This window comes from Danio rerio, chromosome 9 (assembly GCF_049306965.1).
Source record: "Danio rerio strain Tuebingen ecotype United States chromosome 9, GRCz12tu, whole genome shotgun sequence".
Classification (NCBI taxonomy): Eukaryota; Metazoa; Chordata; class Actinopteri; order Cypriniformes; family Danionidae; genus Danio; species Danio rerio.
In genome coordinates this window covers 3,664,338-3,679,834 of record NC_133184.1, presented here as the reverse complement: position 1 = coordinate 3,679,834, position 15,497 = coordinate 3,664,338, and the positions used below count along the sequence as shown (strand labels likewise).

At 36.4% G+C, this 15,497-nt stretch overlaps 1 protein-coding gene across 3 annotated transcripts; it reads left to right on the top strand.

Annotated features, from left to right (window-relative positions):
- Positions 1-747: 747 nt before the first annotated feature.
- Positions 748-6,289, top strand: sp5a (Sp5 transcription factor a). 3 transcript variants are annotated; one of them, XR_012384880.1, is made up of 3 exons: positions 748-942; positions 3,370-4,512; positions 5,187-6,289. XR_012384880.1 is itself a non-coding variant. In XM_073911648.1 (3 exons), the coding sequence occupies exons 1-3, from the start codon at positions 892-894 to the stop codon at positions 5,666-5,668; spliced, it is 858 nt and encodes a 285-aa protein (XP_073767749.1). In that variant the 5' UTR covers positions 748-891; the 3' UTR covers positions 5,669-6,289. The 3 variants fall into 3 exon arrangements, 2 of the variants coding, with proteins under 2 accessions (XP_073767749.1, NP_851304.2); XM_073911648.1 differs by having other exon boundaries at positions 3,370-4,126; positions 5,619-6,289; NM_180973.3 differs by having other exon boundaries at positions 3,370-6,289.
- Positions 6,290-15,497: the final 9,208 nt, after the last annotated feature.

The following is a 15,497-nucleotide window of genomic DNA, read 5'->3' as shown; positions in this document are numbered from 1 at the left end:
AGTGAGAATTTTGTGAATCCAACAGTTCTTGACATTAAAAAAAAATATTTGTGTTCACAAAACTGACGCAAGAATTGAAGCGAATCTTTTGACCAAAATCAGCTATTTTAGCACACAAAACACATATTTAGGAATTCATCTCTCATCTATTCCATAGCTGCTATATTATTAACAAAGCCAATCTGTGAAACAGCTTGTAAGGGTGACCAATTTAGTCACTAATGTTAAATCGCGGGACACACAAACTATGTGTGAACTTTACGCCGAGTCAAACGACTCCTTCCTCTTGAAGTTATCTGACATATACATATAAGCCTGTCGGAGATCTCTGGAGATAACACACACAGTCGCATTGTCGCACAACAAATCCTTAATTACAGAAAGAGGGATCGGGTGACTCCGGCATCCAATAGCGGGGGTCTCCAGGCGGGCGAAGGGGGTCTTTGATCAAGAAAATCCAATTATTTGTGTATATACATTTCCCACATAGTGATTACTTCATTAATTGTCCCGCCTTTATCCCCACCCGTCCCATCCCCCCCTAATAATCAGCCCTTTTATCCAGACCAACAAACACACCATAGGAGCTTTGTGTGGATTCAGAGGATTTGCTTCCCCCTCTCAAAGAGCCGCTCTTCTTTGATGATTGGGCAGCGGCGAACTTCAAAGTCATAAATCTCACTCCTGACTGGCTGGCGGCCCACCAAAGTCCTTATCAAATCCAAAGAAGTGATCCTTCACTCCCTCAGATAGTCCGGGGATCGCTGGAGGAGAGGAAGCCGCGACAAGACCTTCAAGTCTTGCTGAACATTTCTTTCGCGTTTTTTTCTTGTGTGGAGGGGCTGCTTTTTTAAAACGCGGGAAGCTTGAGGAACTCGAGGAAGCGTTGCCATGGCAGCTGTGGCTGTGCTGAGGAACGACACACTACAGGCGTTTCTGCAGGTTGGTCAAAAGTTTGCGATTTTGGTGAAAATGTGCTTCGCGAGACGCTAAAACCGCGGATAAAGCAGATTTCGAGGATTTGTTTGAGACTGGTTGTTTTAAAATACACAAACTGCCGCCAACCAGCCGTTTGTTGTTTTTATTTAACGACTTTTTTTTAAAAAATATGATTTCATATTGAATGTACAGCCGTTAATAAGCCCGCGAGAACTGTGAGGATTCGTTTTTATTGAGAGTTATTACTGAGAGTTTTTAAATCAACTGGAACCTTATAGTAAAGTGTTACCCATAAATAATAATAAATGCATGTTGAGTGTTTCATATTCAATGTAACTAACAGCAAATGTGTGACTGTGAAAACTCTGAGGAGGATTTCATCTGAACTAACGTTACGTTTTATTTTGAGTTTCCTAATCCGGTTTTTAGTTACTTCATGCTAGAATTTTAAGTTAAAATGTGTATTATATAGTATTAATTTGTCAGAGTTTACTGTCGATGAACATCAGTAAAGTGTATTGTTCAATCTTTGTTCATGTCAGTAAATACATTAACTAATGGGACCTTATGGTTAAGTGTTACCTATTAAATAATATTAAAAGTTGAGTGTTTCATATTCAATGTCCAGCAAATGTGTTACTGCAAAAGCTGTGAGGAGGATTTCATCATTTAATTTTAATTGAGAGTTATTACTAAGAGTGTTCATATCAACTGGAACCTTGTAGTGAAGTTTTACCCATTAAATAATAGTAAATTCAAGTTGAGTGTTTTATATTCAATGTAACTTACAGCAAATGTGTGACTGCGAAAACTGTGAGGAAGATGTCATCGCTTAATTTTAATTGAGAGTTAATACTAAGAGTTTTCAGGTCAACTGGAACCTTATAGTAAAGTGTTACCCATTAAATAATAATAAATTCAAGTTGAGTGTTTCATATTCAATGTAACTTGCAGCAAATGTGTGACTGCAAAAATTGTGAGGAGGATTTCATCTGAACTACATTTAATTTTGATTGAGAGTTATTACTGAGTTTCCTAATTCGGTTTTTAGTTACTTCATGCTTGAATTTTAAGTTAAAATGTGTATTATATAGCATTAAATGGTCAGAGTTTACAATCAATGAACAAAAGATAAGTGTATTGTTCAATCTTTGTTCATGTCAGTAAATACATTAACTAATGGAACCTTATTGTGAAGTGTTACCCATTAAATAATAATAAATACAAGTTGAATGTTTCATATTCAATGTCAAGTAAACGAGTCACTGCGAGGACTGTGCGGACTATTTCATCCTAACTATGTTTAATTTTATTGAGAGTTATGACTAAAAGTTTTCTAATTCGATTTTCAATTACTTCATGCTAGAATTTTAAGTTGAAAGGTGTATTATATAGCATTACTTGGTCAGAGTTTACAGTAATGTGTCATTAGTTGATTTACATATTTATTTACTAAATTATTGAAATCTAAATGCTCGTTAACATTGAGTTATCATGAACTATCAATGAACAACAAATGAGTGTATTGTTCAATCGTTTTTCATGTCAGTAAATACATTAACTAATGGAACTTTCTTGTAAAGTGTTACCCATTAAATAATAGTAAATTCAAGTTGTGTTTCATATTCAATGTAACTTACAGCAAACGTGTGCAGTTATGAAGCCAGCGAGAACTGTGAGGAGGATTTCATCGTAAATACATTACATTTTTTTTATTTTTATCAGGAGTTGTTAGTGAGAGTTTTCTAATTTTATTTTCAGTGACAGCTCAATTAATTAAACTGGTACTTGCTGCTTCATGTTGGAGTTTTAAGTTAAATTGTGTATATATAGCATTAATTGGTCAGAGTTTACAATGAGGTTTCATTAGTTAATGTATTTACTAATAATTAACAATACTGTTCAACATTTACTAAATTATTGAAATCTAAATGCTTGTTAACATCACTGTGAGTTAATACGAACTAATGAACAGCTGTATTTTAAGTAACTAATGTTTAAAAAAATTGAGTATAAATACTGTAATAAATGTATTGTTTGTTGTTTTTTTAAGTAAATGCATTAACTAATTGAACCTTACTGTTTCTGTATTCAAGTTGTGAGGTTTTAAGCAGTGCTTCAGTGGCAGATTTTCACATTTTATCCACTTTTTTGCTTAAAAATATCTATTAAACACATTTAAGCAGTGCATCTTAAGTAATCCATATGCAAACAAGCAGTTCTCTTCTAGTTTGTTCAATGGCTCATTTCAAAATATATACATATCAATTAATTTGCTTTATAATCTCTTTTAAAAAAGTAAAATTTCCTATTTTGTTGAACCAGATCTGTCGAAAGTTCCCCAAAAAGTTAAAGCTGATGTTTTGTTTTGTTTTTCTCAAACATCCGTCACATTTGAATGTTTAAACACAGCTCTCTCTTCTGCTCCAGGATCGCACTCCGAACTCCTCTCCGGAAAACAGCAAACATTCTCCTCTGGCACTTTTAGCAGCGACGTGTAACCGGATCGGTCACCACCACGGATCCACTCCCACGGACTTTATTCAAGTTCCCTACGACACCACCCTCGGCTCCCCGTCACGGATTTTCCACCCATGGAGTAATGAGGCCAATCATCAATCCACGCTTTCCAGCAACCCTTCCTTTGGACTATCCTCTAAATCTCACCTGCAGAGCTCCTACGCGTCCCACCATGAGCTCCCACTGACCCCTCCGGCAGATCCTACATATCCGTATGATTTCTCTCCGGTTAAGATGTTGCCATGTTCAATGCAATCTTTACAGTCCACCTGCCCGCCGACTTATGTACCTGCGGTTACCTACGCAGCACCTGCCCCCATCCCTCCAGCCATGCCTAGCTTTGTCCCGGGACACTCAGGCCTGGTGCATCAGCAGCAGAGACAGCTATCCCCAAATCCAGGGGAGGATATACCATGGTGGAGCCTTCAGCAAGGGAATCCTGTAGCCCATTCGGTGCACCCACACCGCTTCCCCATCCAAAGAGGCTTAGTGTTGGGACACACAGATTTCGCACAGTACCAAACTCAAATCGCAGCCTTGCTGCACACCAAATCTCCGCTGGCTACCGCCCGGCGCTGCCGGAGATGCAGATGTCCGAACTGTCAGTCGTCCAGCTCTAGTGATGAGCCCGGAAAGAAGAAACAGCACATCTGCCACATCCCCGGATGCGGGAAGGTTTACGGTAAAACATCCCACCTGAAGGCGCACCTGCGCTGGCACTCAGGAGAGAGACCCTTCGTGTGTAACTGGCTCTTCTGCGGGAAGAGTTTCACCCGGTCAGATGAGTTACAGCGGCACCTGCGGACACACACCGGCGAAAAACGCTTTGTGTGTCCGGACTGCTGTAAAAGGTTCATGAGGAGCGACCATTTGGCCAAACACGTCAAGACGCACCAGAACAAGAAGAGCAAAAGTCACGACAAAACCTCCGATTATGTGAAAAGAGAAGATCTGAGACCCGTGTAGAAGACTCAGACGACCATATAGACTAGTGCAATATCATCTTCAGGATCCTAATCAAGTCTAAAAGAAAAAAAAATTGTTTATTTTCTAGTGCTGGGCAAAGATTAATCGCGATTAAATCACATCCAAAAGTTTATTTTGACATAATATTCTAATGAAGTTTATTTGTATAGTGCATTTCACAATAATTATTGTGTCAAAGCAGCTTTACAAAGGTATATAAGTTTATATATTATTATTATATTAGTGTGTACACAGTTGAAGTCAGAATTATTAGCCACCCCCCCCCCCCCCCCCTTTGATTTTTTTTCTTTATTAAATATTTCCCTAATGATGTTTAACAGAGCAAGGAAATTTTCACAGTATATCTGATAATATTTTTTCTTCTGGAGAAAGTCTTATTTGTTTTATTTCGGCTAGAATAAAAGCAGTTTTAAATTTTTTAAACTCTATTTTGAGGACATAATTATTAGCCCCTTTAAGCTATATATTTTTTCGATAGTCTACAGAACAAACCATCGTTATACAATAACTTGCCTAATTACCCTAACCTGCCCAGTTAACCTAATTAACCTAGTTACGCCTATAAATGTCACTTTGAGCTGTATAGAAGTGTCTTTAAAATATCTAGTCAAATATTATTTACTGTCATTATGGCAAAGAAAAAATAAATCAGTTATTAGAAATTAGTTATTAAAACTATTATGTTTAGAAATGGGCTGAAAACATCTCTCCGTTAAACAGAAATTACGGAAACAAAAAAGGGGGGGCTAATAATTCTGACTTCAACTGTATGTGATGCACATATTTATTCAAAAAACAAAACTAAACAAAACAATTTTGTTTCATAGATATTTAAATGTATATATAATTTGTATCATTGTAATCTAAATATAAATAAGGATTTTCTTAAATATACACATGCCTGTGTGTATTTATATATACATAATAAATGTACTCAGTAGGGTGGACTGGGACAGTGTTTTCACCTGGGAAAACTAATGTACTGCAGGTGTGTGGCGATCAGCAAGTTAAGCGGGGAGAGCAGGCCAGATTTGCAGTGGCAGGTCAGATTAACCATCAGACTACCTGGAAATGTACCCGGTGCTCCCTATGGGCAGTCCGCCCCCAGCACAGTACACATATTTGAATTACGTCAAAACCTTCACCTTGGAATGCAATTAATTTTTGCCCAGCACGTTTGTCAGACTTGACTGCGAGGTTGTTTGTTTTTGGGGACTTGTAAATAAAATTTTCAAGTCTTTCTCAGTTCCTAAAGGAACCCTTGGGGGGGAGGAGGACGAGCTTCCCACCCCTGAGCTACTCAAAACGCTAACAAGTTCAAGCTTGTGTTAAAGATCTCTGTCTTCGGTGGAAGATTTCGTTACTCTGTAAATATATATCGATAGCTTTTGTTGAATGAAAGTGTCAGTTTTCGCTCCTTGTGGGGTGTTTTTAGCATGCTATAATTGAAAAAAAACTCTCTGTTTAACTCTCAAAACTGTGTAAAAAAAAAATAAAGATTATGATCTGTACATGCGCATTCATACAGAAGAGAGACGGAGCTATTCAAAGTACATAGATTTATTTTTTAAAGAGGAGAAATGCTTATTAAATTGATGTCAAAGTTCGAGTTTTGTAGTGTGTGTGTGTGTGTGTGTGAGAGAGAGAAGCTGGACAGAGAAACGGTGAAACTCTGTCTGTGATTGAGTGAAATGTCCCGAATGAAGCACTGTGAGATCCATCAGTTGTTAGGATATGTAGAGTTCTCATGTTCAGTTCAAAGGACAGGTTTTTTTTACATACATTATATGGTTTTAAGAACAGGCAGCAAAAAAAATGACAATAAAGCAAACATTAACAGAAATCAGTGGTATTCTGCATTTATTTATTTTAAATAGTGTCATCAGTATTTGATATTGGATGAAAAATGCCCGTACACTGTAAAAACCGCAACAATCAATGTGTTGGGACAACATGAAGGAATTAAGTTAGCTTATTAGTTTTTACAAATTTAAGCAGATTGAACATAAAACAATTAAGTTGTCCCCAAAAAACTCATGAATTGGGTTGTTTAAGCTCGTTTTAAATAAGTAGTTTGAACAAACTGCAAGCGTCATTTTTTGAGTGCACTGTAAACAAATGCAGGCTTCCACACCATTCATGTTGTCTCAACACAAATCGATTTAGTAAACAACACTTTTAACAAATCTATGTGGATTGAACATAAAAAAGTTAGTTGTGTTAATGAAATGAAATCTCAAGAATTGAGTTGTTTCAGCTAATTTTAAATAAGTAGCTTGAACGAGCAAAAAAAAATATATATATATATATATTTTTTTTTTTTTTTTTTTTTGGAGTGTGTGCAGCATTTTGTGAATTATTAAAATCCAAAGTTGCTCGTTAACAGTAAACTGTGAAAAAAAATACTGGTTGACATTTAAGATATTTAAGCTGAATCAGATTACCCTTTGGTGTCTATTGACCTTATATTACTTGAGTCACTTATAAAATTAAGTTAGAGCATGATTAACCTTTATAAGTTACAATATACAGTAAGTTTAATAAGTTACAATGAGCTGAAAACATGTGCTGTCAGGACAAATTGATCATATAACTTTTCACAGTGGTTAACGCACCGTTAAAATGAAGCAACAACTAATTACTTTATTTTCATTATTAAATGTTAATAAAACTACACTGCAAAGAATTGCTTTTCTTACTACAGTTTTTTGTCTTGTTTCTATTCCATATATAAATAAAATACTTCGATCAAGAAGCATTTGCCATAGAGATGTAAAAAGTGTTTTTGTTTTTTTTTTAAACAAAAAAGTAGTTTATTTTTCCTTAAAAGAAGCTAAATAATCTGCAAATGGTGTAAGCAAAATAATACTTTTTAGGTTTGAAATAATATTTGACTCCCAATTTGCAGATTATTTTGCCTTTTTTTTACCTAATTTTGACTTATTATTTAGACAGATTTTTACTTGTGCAATAAATGCTTCTTGATTTAAGAATTTGTTAGATATTTGGACTAGAAACAAGAAAAAAATTGCAATGTATTAAATCTATTATTGATAATTTCTTCATTTTAGTAAAAACATTTAAGCGAATTAACTTATAGTTATTATTGTAAACTGATGAGTAATATCACACTCGTAGCAGTAAGATATGGCTTTATATTGGCACATGTGGGAGGTGTGCATGGCGGCCGAGTGTCTTAGTGTCCCACTAGTGACAATACAAAGCCATATCTTTCCTCCGGGTGCTCTGGTTTCCTCGACAGTCCAAACACATGCGCTATAGGTGAATTGGATGAACACGGGATGGATAAACAACAAACAAAAGCCAAAACTTGATCAAAAGTACAATCAAAAGTAACACTTGCAACTAGATTTTTCTACAACACCAATTGCCAAACAACATGCCAACCAACTCGCTCCTAGCTCCACGCCTGTTCTACTTTTTAAAAGATGCCCTGGGTCACTCCAACCAATCCCAGGGTATGTCGCCGGTGTAATTAGGGCGGGATCTGTAGAGAGGGAAAGAGAAAGAGCACACAAGGGGGAAAGAGAGACGCATACTCCTATGAACGCAACACCCCCACCCATAAAAGTCAAAAGCTCATTTCGGCAATTAGCATCAGAGAAACAAACAATATCAGAAAGAGCATTGGCAATAGGATTTTCTGTACCCTTTTTTGGAGGATGTCAATGTTACAACCCTGGACTACTAATGACCACCTCATTAGCCTCTGGTTGGAGTTGGCCATGCACTGGAGAAAAACCAAAGGGTTGATGTCAGTGTAAATTACGACAGGTAAGTTGCTACCACCCTCATATATTTCAAGTAATGCTAGGGCCTGTTTATCGTGCTGTAATGCTGCTGTGTCTTTGAAAATTTTATTTTTGAAAAATAACACACAGGGTGGTCAGCTTCGTTTACCCCTTCCTGGAGCAGCACTGCCCCAGCATCCATGCGCTGACATCCACCTTAATTTTAAAACCGTGAGTAAAGTCAAGGGCAGAGAGAACTGGGGCACTACACAAATATCTTTGGCCGCACTGAAAGCAGTCACATTTTTGGTCCCACACAAAATCTTTGGACCCACTTAACAGGGGAATCAGGTGAAGTTTTTACAGGATCTCTTGTAGTGGCCGACCATGCCCAAGAAGTGATGTAACTCTCGTTTGGTGGTGGGGGCAGGGACATTACCAATAGCCTCCACTTTGGCTTCAACTGGGCGCACCTGTCCTTGTCCGACCTGTTTAAGTGACCACTGCTTTAGCGAACTTACATTTTGTTTAAACAAAAGTTAATAAGTTAATAAGGCTTCAGCCGAATGGGTAAAAACTAAAAGTGGGGTGTTCATGTGGTCATTCCAAGGTTTAAAATAAATCACAACATCATCAAGATATGCCTTGCAGTTTGTAACACTAGATAACACTTTCTGCATCAACCTATAAAAGGTTACTTGAGCGTTTCGCATCCCGAAGGCCAAAATCGTCTATTGCAGAAAGTTGCAAACACAGAAATATCTGAAGCACGCCGCGTCAGTGGCACCTGCCGGTAACCCTTTAATAAATCATGCTTTGTCACAAACGAAGCAGCACCAATGCGATCGATACAATTCTCCATTCTGGAAAAGAGTCTGGCCTGGTCACACTGTTCACTTTCCTGTAATCTGCACAGAATCTGTACAATCCATCGGACTTGGAGACCAACTGGCACGGTGAGCTCCACAGGCTGCACCTGGAAATCGCTAGAGCATTCGTAAGCTGGTAATCTTGGGGGCTCGTCCGGGATATGTTTCAAGGGGATGAACTGAAATAAGTGACGGACCCAGCTGGGATTTACTTATCATGCAGTGACTATTGGTCAGTGAAGCTGTAGGTGACCTGAAAGGTAAGTGTTTTGTTTATTTTCTCAACCAGATTACATGATTTCTTTGAATGTTTGCATATAATTAGCCTAAATAAACTGACAAGAAACTGCGAAATGTACACAAGATAGCTAAAGTAACTTAATATCCTCAATTAAGCATAATATCAAGGTTAAATACTCAAATCAGTCATTGGGTACACACAGTACACATTTGTACCATATGGGTGAGTAAATGCGGCTGAAGTGTGATTTAGTGCGTTTATGCTATGAGTATGTCTCCAACATTTATTAGATTTGCTAGGAATATTTATGAATGTCTCCGATAGACTTGTGGAGGAGACCGCGGCATTAATGCTTCCTGAAGTAAAGTGAAACAGCTATAAACTCCAGCAAGATAAAGTCATTATATGCAGAGCCAGAGACCTTTATCTATGAATAAAGTATAATTATGGAAACTGTTCATCATAACTGAAAGCTTTGCCGTGTTTGCTGGCCTCACGCACCTGTCAGTCAGTCAGCACGTCACCTTGAAAGGTTAAACAGAACACACAGCACTACTACGATCACAGAAAAGTTTGCGCTGTTATTATTCCCTTACCTTTTAATATGTTTTCGGTGCGATTTTAATCCGCTTTTTAAAAAACAATTGAATATTTTGAATAAGAAGCTGTAATGTAGCCGTGGCGGGATGAATTTTGGTGTGGCGCACCGCCACGGAAGAATGAATGTAGCGGAAACCATGCCTGATATGAAATGAGAACTGCAGAGTCCAGCATTTTTCCTCACTCCATTCAGCTCCCTTTTAGCCAAAGACGTCTGCGGTTGGCATTAAAAGCAGTGTGGTGTACGGTAAAAGTTAAGTTTTCGACACAACATGTTTGCTATTGCAACCGGGAACCCCTGTGATGTCATGTGTGATGTAGGTTGGTAATCCATTCATTCATTCATTTTCTTGTCGGCTTAGTCCCTTTATTAATCCGGGGTCACCACAGCGGAATGAACCGCCAACTTATCCAGCAAGTTTTTACGCAGCGGATGCCCTTCCAGCCGCAACCCATCTCTGGGAAACATCCACACACGCATTCAAACACACTCATAAACTACGGAAAATTTAGCCTACCCAATTCACATGTTCCGCATGTCTTTGGACTGTGGAGAATCCGGAGGAAACCCACGCGAAGGCAGGGAGAACATGCAAACTCCATACAGAAACGCCAACTGAGCCGAGGTTTGAACCAGCGACCTTCATGCTGTGAGGCGACAGCACTACCTACTGCGCCACTGCCTCGCCCTTGGTAATTCATATATACCTTTATTTCTGAGAGTGTAATGAAAAATTTATTTGCATATCTTCATTTCACTTTTTAATTGTTAAAACGAGGTCAAAATAAATCGAAAATAAGAATATTATAAAATAAATATAGCTATTCAGGCTTTTTTAGTAGGCTTATGGTAAAAGGAAAACAACACAATTAGCCAACTTTATTTCTATTGTTGTCTTTCTGATCAAAATGTGCATTTGTTGTTGGAATTTGCATCGCGTTTGCTGTTTGTATTGTGACGATTTGAAACACGTCAAACCAATGAAGACAACGAACGCTGTTTTCTTGAGTTGCAGCACGTTAAACTCTCTCGGCCACCTTACAAATAGCCCTTTATTAGGTGACAAACCACTTACCGAGGGATCTGCCTTTTCAGCTCCTATAAGTGAGCTGTGTGAATATGGTGAATCCCCCTGGGCTGCTGGTTTTGTGGTCCGGCTATCACAGCAGCACATGTGGCTCTGATGGAGGGGCTGCTGCAGGGAGTGTGTGCATGTGTGTGTGTGTGTGTATGTGTGTTTAAGCCTCACCGTGACCTGATCTGAATGCCACACTCTGATCTGCCTTTGATGTCAGTCTGTTGAAAGTCTGGCAGAATCAGTCATTTAGACACACATACTTAAGCATGCATATACTTCAAATCTAACACGTGCTTGTTTATTTTAGAGTATTAAGGGTGGGAAATAAATAAATAAATATGTCTTACCCCTCGCAAGGCCTAGAGTAGCTGAGCATCAAAGGTTGTTCTGGGTGTAAGAGCATCGTTTACGGGATCGAGTGGAGAGATTATTACATGTTTGCCTCGTTTTGTGTTTGTCTTCGCTTTATTTTCATTACAACACATTCTGTTGAACACTGAGGAGTCGGATGTTGTAGTGTATTGTTGTTTGACTGGCTGACTTGCTTTTCAAAAGTGCTTACTAATAAAACACACTTTAATTAAGACATCACACTGTATACAGGGTTGGTAAGACTTTAGTTTAAGTATCAGTTCTGACTATTAATTATTACCTTAATTATTACTATTAGGCTTATTACCTGCCTATTGTTAATATATTGTCTGTTCATTAGTACTTTTAGAGTATATATTCACCTTGATGTTATTTTAGATCCCTTATCCTACCTAATACCTAACTCCAACAACTATCTACCCTAATAACTATTAATAAGCAGTGAATTACGTTTTATTTTTATTTAATTTTTTATGGGGGGGGGGGGGGGGGGGGGCTAAAGTTATACCTAATGGGTTGTTAATAGCAGAATTGTACCTTAAAATAAACTGTGACCCAACATTGTTATCTACAGTTAAAGTCATAATTATTCACCCCTTTTTTAATTCTTTTTTCTTTTTTAAATATTTCCCAAATGGTGTTTAACAGAGCAAGGAAATTTTCACAGTATGTCTGATAATATTGTTTCTTCTGAAGTAAGTTTTGTTTGTTTTATTTCGACTAGAACAGTGGTTCTCAAACGTTTTTCATCAAGTACCACCTCAGAAAAAAAATTGTCTCTCCAAGTACCACCAAAATGAGCAGTATTGAAATACAGTAGAGCAGTAGGCCCAGTAAAGCAGCTACAACTCTGCACAGTTAAAAAAAAATGTGGCAGATTACATCAGAAATATAGGCTATATGTCATAAATGACATATTATATACATAATTTTTGATCAATTTTGATATGTGTGTAGCATGTACATGACATATTTCATTTCTCCGCGTACCACTAGAAGGAAGCCTGCGTACCACTAGTGGTACACGTACCACAGTTTGAGAACCACTGGACTAGAATAAAAGCAGCTTTTAATTAATAAATTGGGAATAAACAAGAGGACTAATAATTCAGGGGGGGGGGGGCTAATAATTCAACTGTATATATATATATATATATATATATATATATATATATATATATATATATATATATATATATATATATATATATATATATATATATATATATGTGCATTTTAAGGATTTAAAAATAGTAATCTGCAATTGGAAGTATGCTGTCTTATGATCAACAGGCTAAAGCAATGGTTAGCCAATCAAAATTCAGATCCTTGGCTTTTTAAATTAAAACTTTTATTGTAAATTGTGGTGAAATTCGGGAAATCTTACAAGTTCCCCTGTGAAAATCAAACATTAAACATGAACATAAACATGGTATAGCATGAACAAACAGTGAACAATACATTTAATACAGAATTCATTAATCTTTGGTAGCGTTAGTTTATGAAACACATAGTTTTTTCATGTTAATTAACTATTGTTAACAAGCACAACTTTTAATTTAAATCCTGTATTAGTAAACGTTGAATAAATGCTGTACAAGATTGTTTATTTGTGCAATAAATACATAACCTAATATTAAATAACGGCCCATTATTTTAAAGTGTTAATAGCTCCATTTATTTATATATTGCGACATTGATTACATCTGTTAATGAATTATATCACTAAATAATCTTAAAGCTATGAAATTAACAATAATATCATCACTGTGTTAGGATTATCACTTAAAAACTGTGAGCTCTTGACTCAATAAATAGGCCTACAAATGATTAAAAAAGTATAGGATATAGCCTATCAATCAATAAATAACTACGTTTATATTTACATTTTGCTCGACATGTATTTGATGTGTCCAGGTTTTATGTTCTTGATGACTTAATTTGCATGCCGAAAGCAGCCACTAGTTCCTGAGTGCGTTTAGCGAACAGCTATTAATATTCCAGCGCCATCTTGTGTCGACTTGTTTGTTCGTTTGAGATTAAATTAATTCACCCCAAAAAAAATTGTCATCGTTGACTCATCCTTCATTTGTCCCAACCTTGTTTTAGCTTCTTTATTCTGATTAACACAAAGGAAGATACTGAAGAATATTGGCGGGGGGGGGAAAGGCATTAGTGTTTTGTTGCGTTTTGTTTATTTGTACAGAGACCAATGTTTGACCAGTGTTGGGGAGTAACTAGTTACATGTAACAGTGTTACGTAATTTAATTACAAAATAAAAGTAACAGTAATTAGTTACAGTTACTGAGAAAAAAATTTGTAACTAAATTACAGTTACTTGTGAAAATGTTAAAGATTACAAATGGGATTACATCCAAATATGTTGAATAATGTTAATCTGTTGCTTTGACTGTTTTTGATATGCATAATGCCTTCTGATAAGGCCATTTATAAAAGAGCAGCTATTCTGATGCTTTTGATTTGTTTGATTAGGTCACACCCGCTCAGTGTAAATGCTTGAAAATGATTTAGCTGAAAATATCCATTAGAAAACTAAAATTAATCAAAAAGTAATCAGATGTAATAAGTTACTTTACTTTTATAAAGTAATCGAAAAGGTACACTACTTATTACATTTTAAATAGGGTAATTTGTAATCTGTAATCTATTACATTTCCAAAGTAACCTCCCCAACACTGTGTATGACGTGCTAGGGTAGCTGTTTTGGTAGTAGTTTGGTAATCAGTGGGCTTCAATGAATCAAATTTATAATTCGTCACCTTAGAACTATAAGGTTCTATCTGACATTTTTGTCAAAATTGAGTTCTTGACATTTTTAGTTAATGTCAACTTATTTATATTATGGGATGTTTTTTTTTCTATACGTTGTTTCAATATTAAAACTTTTTATTTAAAAACCTAATATTACACACATGTTTGCAATAGAATGCAAAATCTTTGAAGCTCATTATCTCTAAATCATTCAGTGCAGATAGAACCTTATGATTCCAAGATGACGAAATGTATTTAAATGACATCTAATTACAGTGTTTTGAAGGACATTTAGTGACTATTTTGATGGTTAATGTAGGTCAAACTATTCCAATTATGTGTCAAATGTGTCTTTTTCGAGGCTACATGCAAATATAAACACTTATTTTACAAGAAAAATGCTTTTTAATACTTGAGATGTCTTTCAATGCTCTGGAACTGTCAGTTTCAGTCTGTTGAATATTTTTCCTAGCATTGATTTATGCGATTCATACAATGGTATGAATTTTGGGGGGTTAAACGTATATTTATATTATACAGTTTTAATTATTAATATTTAAGATGAGAGATTAGAGAAAGCTATGTCTTACTGTTAAAGGACTGACACCCCACAGATCTTGTTTTGATGTCAATTGGGGGGGGGGGGGGGGGGTCAATCCCCCCAAATCCTCCTGTAATTTGCACGTACCCTGCATATAATATCACATCATCCTAAATGGTTGCATTTTTCCCCAATTTGCTTCAGAATAACTTTGTGTTTAACAGAAGAAAGAAGCTCATAAAATGTTTGAGTGTGTGTAAATGGCATCCCTTTAAAATCGCTCATTGTTTTCTTCTTCTAATATCACACCATTTAAAATATTATGGCTTTTCATCTCTTTTTACCTGTGTTAAGCTGATTTACGTTGTAAATCTCTATAGAAAGATGAATTTGATTAAATTTAATCACACAATTAGTTTATCGTGGCGGTTCATTCCGCTGTGACGGCCCCTGATAAAGGGACTAAACCGAAGGACATTGAATGAGTGTGATGAATGAATGCGTGATGCACAACACGAAACACTAAACTAGTCATCTGAAGACCATTAAACAGAAAATGGTTCTATACAAGGGGTTTAATGTTCTTATTTTTTATTTTTTAAAGAAAACATCTCTCTTATCAGTGAACCACCGGGGGTTGATAAATGTTTGGTGTGTTTTTTAGCTGGAGATCCTCGCAGAGGGAGCTGTCCAGTGCTGAAACACTGTCCGACATGTCATATGAAACTAGAATCTATCTATTCTGATGAATTCAGTCGTTTCAAATCACACAAAGGACATTTAGGCGGAAATAATGTTTAAAAAAACCCTATTTGCTTAATCTG

What these genes read in the sequence shown, in the direction of transcription:
- sp5a (NM_180973.3), top strand. Translation starts at nt 892, where the DNA reads ATGGCAGCTGTGGCTGTGCTGAGGAACGACACACTACAGGCGTTTCTG. An exon ending in CACTACAGGCGTTTCTGCAG is followed by an intron (nt 943 to 3,369) that starts GTTGGTCAAAAG and finishes CTTCTGCTCCAG; the next exon opens with GATCGCACTCCGAACTCCTC.